We start from the raw sequence: 12,563 nt of genomic DNA, 5'->3' as shown, positions 1-12,563 counted from the left end.
CAGGGCGGAGCCGGGGCAGGGGTCGGGGGCGGAGCCGGGGCAGGGGTCGGGGGCGGAGCCGGGGCAGGGGTCGGGGCGGAGCCGGGGCAGGGGTCGGGGGCGGAGCCGGGGTCGGGGCGGAGCCGGGGCAGGGGTCGGGGGCGGAGCCGGGGCAGGGAGCGGGGGCGGAGCCGGGGCAGGGGTCGGGGGCGGAGCCGGGGCAGGGGTCGGGGGCGGAGCCGGGGCAGGGGTCGGGGCGGAGCCGGGGCAGGGGTCGGGGGCGGAGCCGGGGTCGGGGCGGAGCCGGGGCAGGGGTCGGGGGCGGAGCCGGGGCAGGGGTCGGGGCGGAGCCGGGGCAGGGGGCGGGGGCGGAGCCAGGGCAGGGGTCGGGGCGGAGCTGGAGCCCAGGCAGGCGCGCCGGTGTTTCTGCAGGTGCAACAGCCTGAGCAGCCCGCCAGCCGCCCTGGGGAAGCTGGTGCGAGACGTGGCTGCCGAGGTTTGTGCCAGCCAACGCGCATGGGCCCAGCGGGGTGGGAGCCCCGGGGGCTGCCCCCTGGGGCTCACCAGGCCCTGCCTCCCTCCTCCCAGGCCCTGCCTCCCTCCTCCCAGGCCAAGGCTGTTGGCATCCAGGGGAAGCTGTCTGGGGACCTGCTGCAGAGCGGAGGGCTGCTGGTGGTCAGCAAAGTGGGTGGGGACGGCCATGCCCTCGCGGGAGGGCCCTGCCCTGCCCTGCCCTGCCCTGCCCCCCCCCCGGGCTTGTCCTTGTCACAGCTTTCAGCATCAGCTCGGGTAGGAGTGCGCTCCTGTGGGCGTTCAGGTGGGGGTCGTGGCCAGTCCGAGCTGCCGAGCTGAGCGGGCTAGCCCAGTGCATGGGTACCCTGAGCCCCTCCCATGGCCCCCCTGACCCCCGCCCATGGCAGCCCTGAGCCCCGCCCCCACTCCTGAGCCCCGCCCACAGTCCCCCTGAGCCCCGCCCCACATCCCCTGAGCCCCTCCCACATCCCCTGAGCCTCACCCACAGTCCCCCTGAGCCCTGCCCCCACTCCTGAGCCCTGCCCACATCCCCTGAGTCCCACCCACAGTCCCCCTGAGCCCCACCCCCACTCCTGAGCCCTGCCCTGAGCCCTGCCCCCACCCCTGAGACCCACCCATGGCTGCCCTGAGCCCCGCCCCCACCCTGAGCTCCACCCACATCTCCTGAGCCCCGCCCCCACTCCTGAGCCCTGCCCATGGCCCTGAGCCCGCCCACGGCCCCCTGACGCCCACCCTTGGTGGCAGGTGCTGACAAAGTGCTGCTGCACTTGGTCCAGAAGTCCCCCGCGACTGCGTCCCCCGCGAGAGCATCCTGCAGGCTCTGGGCATCTCTGCAGAGGTCTGCGCCAGCGAGCCCCCCCAGGGGAGCGGGGCCTGCCCTGCCCCACACCCACCCCTGCTCCCAGGGCTTGGGCAGGCACGCAGCCAGGGCCCCTTGCAGGGTGGGGGCTGCAGAGGGGGCCACAGGGTGGAGGGTGGCCTTGGGGGCAGGGTGGTGCACCCCTGGGTCGGGCGTCTCGGGTGTCCAGGGTGCTCAGCGCGTGGGCATCCCCGCTGCTCTGGCCCCCGGGGCAGTGTGGCTGGCCTGCGGGTCCCTCTGCCCCCTCTGCCCGTGCAGTGTGCCAGGAGTTGTGTGGGAGGTGACGGCCCCGCGGGAGCTGGCCGGGTGTGCTGCCCTGGGCCCCTGGAGCTCGAAGAGGCTCCTGCAGGGGCTGGGCCGCCCGCGTGGACCTTGCCTGGCCAGCGGGCCGCTATGAGCCATTAAACTGCGCTTGCCACGTCTGCGTCCTCACTGCCCCCACCCCGGCCCAGGGTTCCCAGGTCTGGGGGCGCCCTTGTCCCCTCCCCCTTGGTGAAAGTGGCAGTCCGGCTGAGGGATGCGCCCGGTGGGCGCTCTGGAGGCCTCTGGCCCGTGTTGCGAGGGCACGGGGACAGCAGGGTCCCCAGGACCCAGGCCGGGGGCTGGGGCTCAGCGCCCTTGTGTGGGGGGCTAGGGAGGCGCTGGCTGGGACCCCACTGCAGAGCCAGGTGACCTGGCCAGTCAGCTGGCCAGGAGAGCTTTTCCTGGGGTGAGAATCGTGTGTGCCGGGTGCAGCCTGCGGGGCACTGGCTGCGAGGAGGGCCGTGTGGTCCAGCCCCCCATCCCTCGGGGTCCACAGGTCCAGAGTGGAACCCCAGGCCTGGCCCTCCCTGGCCCTGCTGCCGCTGGGCTCTCAGCGGTCAGCCTGCCTGCCTGCCTCTGCTTTGGCATCCGGACCGCGCCACCTGCAGACTCAGCTCCGGGGCCTCCTGATCCCCGCCGGAACCTGGGACCCTGCCCTAGGCCCCCCGACTGCGCCAGCCCCCGGCCCCGCCCCGGACAGACTGAGGCGGCGCCTGGACGGACTCTTTGAAGCGTTTACTTAGCTCAGTCTCAAGCTCTGGGCACTGGCAGCCAGGCGCTCTGGCGTGTGGGCGGAAGACAGTTGTTGGCGTCTACAGAGCGCGCGCGTCGGTCGGTGGGCGGCTGCGCTCCGGGCGGGGCGCGCAGGCCGGGCGGGCGGGTCCGCCGCCGGGCGGGCGTGGGCGCACGCGGGGTCCCGGCCGGCTGCGCCGTCTCCGCTCCGGCACCTCCGGGCGGCGGGTGGGCGTGGGCCGCAGTGCGGCTCGGCCTTGGCTACCACACGCGGCACCGGTCCTTGGGGTGCATGCGGGTGCCCCGCGCGCAGTGGAACGCGTCCGCGAAGGCCGCCAGGTTCTGCAGCGAGCCCAGCACCCTGCGGGGGGGACGGAGCTGCCTGAGACGCGGCCAGGCGGGGCGCGGGGGCGCGGGGCGGGGTGGGGTCTGCGGGAGGGGGCGGGGTCGCTTGCCTGTACTTCAGGGGGCTGTGGACGTCAGTTTTGATGGACTGGATGGCGAACTCGGGCCGGTACGACCCGCACCACACCTGTGGGCACACGAAGGTGGGGCTCAGGAGCCTGAGCTCCCTGGGTTGCGGCGGGGGAGGGGCTGCCCGAGGCAAGCCCCCAGGTCCACCTCTCCCTAGGCAGCTGCCTTGGACTCCTGCTGGCCCCCGCCCTTCCCGATCCCGACCCGCCATCCGTGGCCTCGGGAAAACTGCGGGCCGCCCCTGTGGGTCTGGGGGCCTCTGGCGCCTGGAGCAGCCACGTGGGGTCCTCCAGCGGGCGGGGCGGGCGGCCTGGGGGTGGCGGCTGCTACCTGGGCATAGTTGATGAAGAAGAGCTGCTGGTAGGTCAGCTCCAGGCCAGGCAGCTGCTGGTCCTTGCCGCCTTCCGCCATCCACTTGAGGTAGGCCTGTGGGCGCCAAGGGCTCGGAGCTCCGGGCAGGATGAGGGTCTGGCTCGGTGGGGGCCCAGCCTCTGCAGCTCAGGGCCCCCAGCAAACCCTCCCTTGCCCCGGCGACAAGCACTGGCCACCGCGGTTCCTCAGTGGTCCTCTGGATGCCCACCTTGGCAGGGCCGGGTGGGGGCTGGGGTGGGCCCCCTGGGAAGGCGGCCTATTCCGCGGCACCTGCCCAATGAGCTGGCACCCGGCACCTGGCTGCGGGTGCAGGGGTGAGGAGGAGCCCCACCCCCAGCTAAGGTACCAGAGTTGGCTCCCGGCGCCAAGGGAGGGTCCTGGTGGGCCGAGCTGCCCCGTGCCCGCCTCCAGGACCCCCGCCAGGACCCACCTTGTACGCCTGCCGCACCCCTCCGTTGTCGGCGATGTTTTCACCCAGGGTGCTGAATCCATTCACCTGTGCACAGGAGACAGCGTGGGGGGCAGCTGGGGCCCGGCCCCTCCCCCCGGGGCCAGTGCGGGGGCCGTCGCCGCGGGGCGGGCGGGGGCTCACGTTCTGCTCCTCCGCGAGGTCCCAGGAGTAGTTCCCGTACTGGTAGATCATGCACTCCGACTGCTCCCGGAAGTGCTGCGCCGAGAAGTTGCTCCACCAGTCCAGCATGTTGCCATTCTTGTCGAAGTTCCTGCCTGGGCGGGGCAGGGCGGAGGTGGGTGGGCTGCCCGTGCCCCCCACCCCCGGCCCCGCCTCGCCTGCACCTGTGCTCCCGCTCCCGGGCAGGGCCGGAGCCTGGGAGGGCACCAGCGTGCTCACGGGGGCCCTGGCACGGCCTCGGCTCCCCCTCGGGGCTCTGTTGTGCCACAGCCTGAAGCCTTGTGTCCAGAGGAGGGGAGAGGAGCCAGAGGCTCCGAGGGCTCCGGGAGGAGCAGCGGGGGGCCCAGGGCACCAGCCCACCCCCGCTCCCTCCGTGAGTGGCCCCGGGCCTGGTGGAGCTGGAGACGCAGCCCCGCTCACCGTTGTCATCGAAGCCGTGGGTGATCTCGTGCCCGATCACCATGCCGATGCCCCCAAAGTTCAAGGCCTGCGGCTGCTCCTTGCTGAAGAAGGGGGGCTGCAGGATGCCGGCCGGGAACACTGGCCCGGGGGACAGGGAGCACCCTGTGAGTGCGCCCTGTCCTGGGAGGAGGCTGGGACCCCCACCCCCAACACACGGAGGAGGACACCGAGGCTCGGAGCCCACTGGGCGGGCAGACCTGGGGCCCGGGGCCAGCCTTGGCCCCCCGTCCTGTCCTGTGCTGTCCCTCCCCACTCTGCCTCGAGAAGGGACCACAGGGTGGTGCGAGAGAGGGGCGCCCCCCTTGGGCCCCCCGAGGGTGGAGCTGCAGCAGCGGGGGAGGGGCGGCCGTACCGATCTGGTTTCGGTTGGGAGAGTAGAAGGCGTTCACCACCGCAGCCCCGATGATCCAGCTGTGACAGATGCGCCCGTCACCTGCGGCCAGAACCCACCCCCGGGCCCCTGCCCGCTGACCACAGCCCACATCAGCCCCCAAAGCAGAGGGTGCTAGAGGGGCCCCGAGACAGGCCAGTGGCCTCCCCAGCTGGCCCTGGTCCCCCCGCCGAGTGCACAGACCCCGCCCCCCAGGCCCCACCACTCACAGATTTTGGTCCACCTTTTCCCGCAGCTTCTTGAGGCTCCTGTGGGCCCCGGCCCTGAGGTTCTGAAGCCCGTTCTCGAAGTACAGGTCCTCTGAGAAGTTCAGCTACGGGACAGGGACGGTCAGGGCCCGGCTCTGCGGCCAGGTCCCCGGGGGAGGGGGAGGGGCCTGGGCCCCTGCTCCGAGCATTTATGGGGCTCCAGGTCCAGCCCTCAGTCTCCCCTTCTGTGAACTGGGGGTGATGTCCCAGGGTGTGGTGAAGGCGCCCGCCCCCGCCCACGATGGGAGGCCCGGGCCTGCAGGGCTGGGGTCTGGGCGGAGGGTGGGGGGCGCACGTTGGAGTACTCCTCGTCCAGGTGCTTGTTCCGCGCCTCCAGGATGTAGTCCGGGTAACCGATCTGCTCGCGGATGCTCATGGCCTAGGGAGGGAGGGGGCGGCTGGGGGAGCCAGGGCTGCCCACTGCTCCCCTGCAGCCCCCTCAGCCAAGGACCTGGCCCGGGAGTCGCAGGGGCCCCGCTCCCTTTGCGAGCCCCCACGGCCCTCTCCCCGCGCGTGGCCGGGAGCTCCCCTCTCTGGCCCGGGGCCCACCTTCTCCTGGGCCTTCCGCTTGGACTCCTCGTCCATCCAGCCCAGCTCGTCCAGGGTCTCCACGAACACGGCCCGCACCTTATCGATGAGTTCGCTGACCTGCGGGGCGCACGTGACCCACACTGCGGGGCTTGGGGGGTCTGGCCCGCAGCACTCCTGGATGGGGGTGGTGATGGTGGTGGCCCTGCCCTCGGACTCCCGCCTTGCACAACGGGGCTCATGACAGGTGGACCTGCAGAGTCCAGGGCCGGCCTTGGGGGGGTGGGGTGGGCAGTGCGCCTGCTGCCCAGCCCGCGGGTCGTGGGGCTGGGTGCTCGGGAAGCTGGCCACCCACCCTCTTCTTGCTGTCCCTGGGGAAGGCCTCCCTGACGTAGAGCGAGCCCACGGCGCTCTCCATGTTGCTGTTGACGTAGCTCACGCACTCTCTCCAGCGCACCTCCTCCACCGTGGTGCCGTACAGCGCCTGCGCGGGATCCCTGCGCTCACGGCCCCGCCTCCCGCAGGCTCCACCCCCAGGCTCATGGTGCCTAGGGGCCCGAAGGGTCACGGGATGAACTCCTTGGTGCTGGGGACGGGGTGAGGGGGTGGTCGCTGGGGGACTGGCTGGACTCTGCTCTGGGCCCAGGTACCCCATCGCTGGAGCCTCCTGGGAGGTGCCTGCCCCGCTGCCGGGTCTCAAGCCGACCCTCTACCTTCCTGGGCTGCCTTCCCCGACGCCAGCGGAGCCCGGCCTCGGGGCGCCTGCAGGAGCTGCCCCTGCTCGCTGGACGATTCCGCAGGCCCTTCTGAGCCTCGGGGTCTCCACCGTCTCTGCAGCTCCCACGTCCCCCCACCCCGTGGGCCCCCGCAGGGCAGGTGCCGTGGCCGCCTTGTGCACGGCTCTGGCAGCAGCGGTGGGTGCCCACGGCTCGTGGTTAGCGCCCTAAGCTGAGCGCTGGGCTGCGCGCGGGGGCGGAGCCCGCTGCCCGTCCGCTCACCTTGCGGTAGTTCACCCGAGCTTCCTTGAAGCGCTGGCTCAGGCTGCTGACGCGGTCCAGCACCAGCCGCCACACCAGGTAGTTCTGCATGGTCCTGGGGGGGGGGGGGCGCAGGGCCCCGGGGTTGGTGGGGGCCGCCCCGGGCAGGGGGGTCCTGTGAGACCGGCTCCGCCCCTCCGCCCCGGGGCCCCACCTGGCCGAGTAGAGGTCGATGATGTCCTCCAGGTTCTGCAGGTAGGGGATGCCGTAGACCACCACCTGCTCGTCTGGCAGCAGCTCGATCTTGACCGAGGCCAGCACGGTTTGGATGAAGAGCGTCCAGTTGAATCCCTGGCAGAACGGGGGAGACGCGTCGCTGGGCATCCGAGGCTGGGGCTGCTGCCCAGGGACCGTCAGGATCACAGGTGATGGTGCCGGTGCGGGTGGCCTCGCCCCAGGGCCCCCGGACCCACGGTGCCGGTGCCGGGAGATTCCTGGGAAGGAGGCAGCCCAGCGGGGCCCCCGAGCCCGCGTGAGGCCCGGCCAGAGGAGAATCAGCCGGGAGGAGAATGGGCCCGGGCTGAGGCGTGCGGGGTCTTTGGCTGGAAATAGTCCCACGAGAGGCCGCCCGCCCCGGCTGCCCTGGGGAGGGCTCAGACTTTGCAAGAGAGAAAGCCCGTCTCCGCCGTGGGTGCGAAGCCATCAGTGACCTTGAGCCCAGAGCCCAGAGGAGGGCATTGCAGGAAAGGCAGGCCACGGCCGTTCTAATTTTCTTTTAAATTCTGGCGTCCCGGATGAGCACCGGTTCAAGTCCCGGCTGCTGCGCTTCCGCTCCAGCTCCCTGCTAACGACCTGGCGAAAGCCCCGGAAGACGGCCCAGGTGCTTGGGCCCCTGCAGCACGTGGGGAGCTGGAAGAAGCTCCTGGCTCCTGGTTTGGGCCGGCCCAGCCCCGGCTGTTGCGGCCACTGGGTGAGTGACCCATCGGATGGAAGGCCTCTCACTGTCTCTGTCTCTTTGTAACTCTGGCTTTTGGATAAATTAATAAATCTTAAGAAAATCAATGTGGTTCACTGTGACGGCTGAGAAAGGAAGGGAGTCGGGCTGATCCCAGTGCCTGCACGGAGACTGCGCAGCCTCACACGGGCGCGGGGGCTCCGCTGCCTGCCCTGGGGATCTGGGGGAGACGGCGCAAGCATCCCTCGGCCCCCCCGGCTCTCAAGGCCACAGCGCTGGACTCAGGAAGACGGGAGGAGGACAGGGCGGGAGCGCAGGTGCACTGCTGGGCCTGGTGAGGGCGCGGTGGGCGCAGCCAGCGCCCGAGGCGCTCACCGAGGAGGCCGTGAGCGTGAGATCGTCTCTGAGACAGAGACCTTGAAGTCAGAAGCACAAAGCCACGGAGAGAAGTCGGAAGGGAGAGCGGGCAGGCGTTTGGCCCCTGGGGCGCCCACTCGGTGCTGGCTCTGCTGTCCGTCCCAGCCTCTTACAAACGCACACCCTGGGGGGCAGCAGTGATGGCCCCGGGCACCCACGTGGAAGCCCGGGTGGAGCTCCTGGCTCCTGGCTTTGGCCTGGTCCAGCCCTGGGTATTGTGGCAGTTGGCTTGTGAACCAGCAGATGGCAGAGCGCTCTCACTCTCGCTCTCTCGCTCTCGCTCTCGCTCTCTCACTCTCGCTCTCGCTCTCGCTCTCTTGCTCTCGCTCTCGCTCTCTCTCGCTCTCGCTCTCTCTCGCTCTCTCGCTCTCGCTCTCGCTCTCTCTCGCTCTCGCTCTCTCTCGCTCTCGCTCTCTCGCTCTCGCTCTCGCTCTCTCTCGCTCTCTCGCTCTCACTCTCGCTCTCTGGCTGTCGCTCTCGCTCTCTCCCTCTCGCTCTCGCTCTCTGGCTGTCGCTCTCGCTCTCTCCCTCTCCCTGTCTCCCCCCCCCCCCCATCTTTCCTATCTCTCTCTCTGCCTTTCACATAGAGAAAGCAAACAGAAACTTTACAGACGATTAGAACAAGAAGTCCTGAGTAGACGGACGCACGGTCAGGTCCTCAGATTGCGAGGGCCGGGGCCGTGGTGGTGCCAGCCCCCCCCCATCCGACGGGGAGCCCAGCGGCTCCTACCACAGCCCCGCAGGGGTGCGCGAGCGGCTGGGAGCCGACTGGCACTTTTATTTGAAGACGCACAGGTCAACCAGGTGAGGGCGAAGAGCGGCTCAGAGACGGGTGGACGGGGGAGGGTGATGCCGGGAGAGAGGGAGGGAGCAGCGGGGCGGGGCGGGGCGGGGCGGGGAGAGCCAGGGGCACCTGGGCACAGCACAGACACAGAGACAGAGACACACAGTGAGATGTGCACACACAGGCACACGTCGAGACAAACACACTAGGATGCACACATACACACACACAGACACACACACAGGTGCAGACAGACACAGACACGCTGCGATACACACAGACAGACACACACGTAGATACACACGGGTGCAGACGCACACACTGAGATACACAGACACACACACGCTGAGATACACACAGGTGCAGACAGACACGCTGAGACACAGACACACACACGCTGAGATACACACAGGTGCAGACAGACACGCTGAGATACACACAGACACACACACGCTGAGATACACACAGGTGCAGACACACACATAGATGTGCACACGCACACACAGACACACCAGATTTCACGAAGGTGCACGCAAACTGGTGCCTAGGGGGAGGGTGTGCCGCGGGATCCCGGGTGCCCGCTCCTCACTGCACAGCAGGAGCCGCAGAAATCGACCCCGGGCCAGCTGCGGCCTCAGCACCTTGGCAGCGAGCACGAACCACAAGGCAGATGGCTGTGTCCTTGACTGGACCACTACCAGACCTCCTTGGGGGCCGGTGCTGTGCCCTGGCGGGTAAAGCCACTGCCTGGGACGCCAGCATCCCACATGGGCGCCGGTTCAAGTCCCGGCTGCTCTCTTCTGATCCAGCTCTGCTGTGCCTGGGAAAGCAGTATAAGGTGGCCCGAGTGCTTGGGCCCCTGCACCCGCGTGGGAGACCTGGAAGAAGCTCCTGGCTCCAGCTTGGTTCAGCCCTGGGCGTTGTGGTCATCTGGGAATGAACCAGCGGATGGAGGACCCCCCGCGGATGGAGGACCCCCCCCCCTTCTCTGTCACCAACTTTCCAATCAATCAATCAATCAATTTTGTTTTTTTAAATCTCCACGAGGATGCAGAAGCAGTTTCTGCGTGGGTACGGCCTTTGTTCACAGAGAGCACCAGGAACCCCCGGGGTCGCGAAGGAGCGGGCCGGCCCTCCTCCCCGGCCTCTGGGACCCCAGGCCATTGCCTGGGGCTCTGGCCAGGCGTCTCCCGCACTCCTGCCGGGGTGAGGGTCTCTGGGGTTGGCCCGGCCCCTGTGAGCACCCAGGGACGTGCGGGCGCCCAGAGCGGGGGTTCCCCGGAGGCCCCAGCACAGGAGGACAGGACAGAAACGCTCAGTGAGGCGCGGGGGCCATGGGACCTGAGACCCTGCCCGTGGGCTCAGAGGCCAGGGCAGGGGCCCGAGGCTGCTGGGGGCCACGCAGGCCACGGCCATGGGTGCCCGTTGTACGGCAGTGCCGACACAGCCCAGGGCGTCCCCGGAGCCCAGCCCCACGCCCTCTCCACAGCAACTCCACGCCACCCCGGCCTCCTCACGCCTGCACGCGTCTCCTCCCTTCCAAGTGGACCCTGAGGCCCACACCTGCACGCACCCACCAGGCCCGCCTCCGACCGGCCCCTGTGCCCACGGCCTCGGCAGCCGCATCCTCTCCGCACCACCCTCCTGTCTAATCAGGCCCCAAACCTGCTCACGCAGAGCCCAGGCCTCTAGGTGGCCCCGAAGTCCACTGTGGTCCCCCTCCAGCCCCGGTGGCCGGACAGCCCCTGACTCGGGACTCCGTGTCTGGACCGCGCAGGTCCCCCCGCGGCCGCAGCGCTCAGCTCTTCCTGGATGCCTCCTCCCTCTGACTGGCGCCCTCCTCCCTCTGACTTGGCTCGCTCACGTCCTCGCCCTCTGCTCCCTACCTCTGCCTTACTTGGCCGGAGCTGCTGCCGGGGCTGGGAGCAGGTGCTCCGAGACGGGGCGGCCGAGTGGGCAGGGGATCGGGGTTGGGGTGAGGGCGGTACCTCCTGAGCTGGGCCGCCCCGTGCCCAGACCTCACGCACTGGGCCGTGCCTGCCCCGGCCCCTGGGGAGGGGGCTGAGGGGCTGCATGAGGAGTCGCTGAGGTCAGGGCCGGACAGGGCCAGGCAGGACGGGGGGACGGGGGCAGGCCGAGTCCTAGCCGGTGCCTGTGGCCATCAGGCCGGTCTGCGGGCACTTCCCCGGGGAGGGGTGTGTTTCTGAGGCCTCAGCGGGGGGCAGGCGTGTGGGTAGAGGCCGGGGCCACCAGTGGCCTCCCGGGGGGCAGGCGTGTGGGTCGAGGCGGGGGGCCACCAGCGCCTCCCGGGGGCAGGCGTGTGGGTCGATGCCGGGGCCACCAGCACCTCCCGGGGGCAGCACCGGGCCTCACCTTCAGGCCGAACTTGTTCTGAAGCTCCTCCAGGCCCATCCGGTGGTACAGGGCCGTGACGTCGTGCCGCTCCTCCTGGGGCGCCGTGGCCTGCGTGGGGCCGGTGGTCACGTGGGCCCGGGCCCCGGGGCCCGCTCCGCCCGCCCCGGCCCCGCCTCACGTTGGCCAGGTGCGTCTCCAGCTGCAGCACCTGCGCCATGTCCTCCCGCACCAGGTGGCTGTCGGCCGGGAGGTTGAGGTCCTCCCGCAGCATGGTGGCCAGCGACGTCATGAACTGCAGGTAGGCCTCCCGCACCTGGGCAGACGGCGCGGGGCGGGGCTGGCGGCCGTGGCTGAGGGTGGGGGTGGGGGCAGCCCCCAGTACGCCTGTGTGGCCGGCCTCGGCCGCAGGCTCCGTGGGTGCGTGGCTCGTGAGCCCCCCAGGCTGCACCCCCAGAGCAGGCCTGGGTGGGGGCTGTGGGTCCGTGGGCCCTGGAGTTCCTGTCCCACCCCTGCCCCTTCTCACCCTGGGGCCACGCCCACACAGGTGTCAGGGGACTTGCCGAGGGGAGCGGGCCAGGTAGACACGGGCAGGGGGAGGGACAAGGGGGCCCCAGCCTCACCTTCCTGTTGCTGCCTTCGTTGAAGTAGTACTCGCGGGACGGCATGCCCAGGGTGGGTTGGTCTATCTGGAGACACACAGGCCCTGAGCCTGGGAGGCACAGAGGCCCCGCCCCCGACCACGCCGGGGACCTGCTCTGAGTGACAGGCAGGCCCTGCCCCCAACTGCGCCCCTGGGACCTGCTCTGAGTGACAGGCAAGCCCGTGGCTGGACGTGGGGTGGGGGTGGGGGACTGGATCGGGAGTGGGCCCCCGGTGCACCCCCAGCCCCGTGTGGTTCTCTGTGGCTGGGCGCCCAGGGAGCAGCGCCCTCTGGCTGGGCGGTCTCCCAGGCCAGGTTGTCTCCCGGGCGGGCGGTCTCCTGGGCTGGGGGGGGTCTCCCGGGCCAGGCTGTCTCCCGGGCAGTCCCCCGGGCGGGCGGTCCCCCGGGCGGGCGGTCTCCCGGGCGGGCGGTCTCCTGGGCTGGGGGGGGTCTCTCCCGGGCAGTCTTCTGGGCTGGGGGGGTATCCCAGCCGTCTCCCGGGCGGGCGGTCCCCCGGGCGGGCGGTCTCCTGGGCTGGTGGGGGGTCTCCTGGGCCAGGCTGTCTCCCGGGCCGTCCCCCAGGTGGGCGGTCCCCCGGGTGGGGGGTCTCCTGGGCGGGCGGTCTCCTAGGCTGGGGGTGTGTGTCTCCCGAGCCGGGCAGTCTCCCGGGCTGGGGGGGTCTCCAGGGCTGGTGGGGGGTCTCCTGGGCCAGGCTGTCTCCCGGGCTGGGGGGTCTCCTGGGCTGGGGGGTTCTCCCGGGTGGGCAGTCCCCCGAGTGGGCAGTCCCCCGGGCGGGTGGTCTCCTGGGCTGGAGGGGTCTCCTGGGCTGGGGGGGGTCTCCCGGGCCAGGCAGTCTCCTGGGTGGTCCCCCGGGCGGGCAGGTCCCTGGGCAGTCTCCCTGGGCCTGGCAGTCCCCTGGGCG

The 12,563-nt window shown here is 70.8% G+C and overlaps 2 protein-coding genes across 5 annotated transcripts in view; one reads left to right on the top strand and one right to left on the bottom strand.

Moving 5' to 3' along the window:
* Window positions 1–232: 232 nt before the first annotated feature.
* On the top strand, window positions 233–1,769 carry PRXL2B (peroxiredoxin like 2B; the record flags this gene model as incomplete). The annotated part of the gene is made up of 5 exons (XM_070076809.1): window positions 233–485; window positions 579–663; window positions 773–774; window positions 1,290–1,533; window positions 1,631–1,769. Coding segments are annotated over 5 exons (723 nt in total), but the record flags the coding sequence as incomplete, so codon positions are not given.
* A 626-nt stretch (window positions 1,770–2,395) lies between these two features.
* The window catches only part of MMEL1 (membrane metalloendopeptidase like 1), a 28,791-nt gene continuing 18,623 nt past the window's right edge, over window positions 2,396–12,563 (bottom strand). The window contains exons 9-24 of one of the 4 annotated variants that reach the window (XM_070077089.1): window positions 11,622–11,683; window positions 11,180–11,351; window positions 11,020–11,109; window positions 6,705–6,841; window positions 6,512–6,605; window positions 5,869–5,997; window positions 5,535–5,633; window positions 5,281–5,364; window positions 4,947–5,050; window positions 4,699–4,757; window positions 4,305–4,424; window positions 3,846–3,979; window positions 3,684–3,749; window positions 3,209–3,307; window positions 2,863–2,939; window positions 2,396–2,768 (exon numbers count right to left, since the gene is read on the bottom strand). In XM_070077089.1, coding sequence (XP_069933190.1) covers window positions 2,669–2,768; window positions 2,863–2,939; window positions 3,209–3,307; window positions 3,684–3,749; window positions 3,846–3,979; window positions 4,305–4,424; window positions 4,699–4,757; window positions 4,947–5,050; window positions 5,281–5,364; window positions 5,535–5,633; window positions 5,869–5,997; window positions 6,512–6,605; window positions 6,705–6,841; window positions 11,020–11,109; window positions 11,180–11,351; window positions 11,622–11,683 — 1,626 coding nt within the window. In that variant the 3' untranslated portion in view covers window positions 2,396–2,668. Of the gene's footprint in view, window positions 2,769–2,862; window positions 2,940–3,208; window positions 3,308–3,683; window positions 3,750–3,845; window positions 3,980–4,304; window positions 4,425–4,698; window positions 4,758–4,946; window positions 5,051–5,280; window positions 5,365–5,534; window positions 5,634–5,868; window positions 5,998–6,511; window positions 6,606–6,704; window positions 6,842–11,019; window positions 11,110–11,179; window positions 11,352–11,621; window positions 11,688–12,563 lie in introns of all 4 variants that reach the window. The other 3 variants (XM_070077091.1, XM_070077090.1, XM_070077092.1) reach the window with 3 other exon arrangements.

Source organism: Oryctolagus cuniculus, chromosome 7 (genome assembly GCF_964237555.1).
Source record: "Oryctolagus cuniculus chromosome 7, mOryCun1.1, whole genome shotgun sequence".
In the NCBI taxonomy this organism is placed as follows: domain Eukaryota; kingdom Metazoa; phylum Chordata; class Mammalia; order Lagomorpha; family Leporidae; genus Oryctolagus; species Oryctolagus cuniculus.
This window is presented reverse-complemented; position numbering and strand designations above follow the sequence as displayed.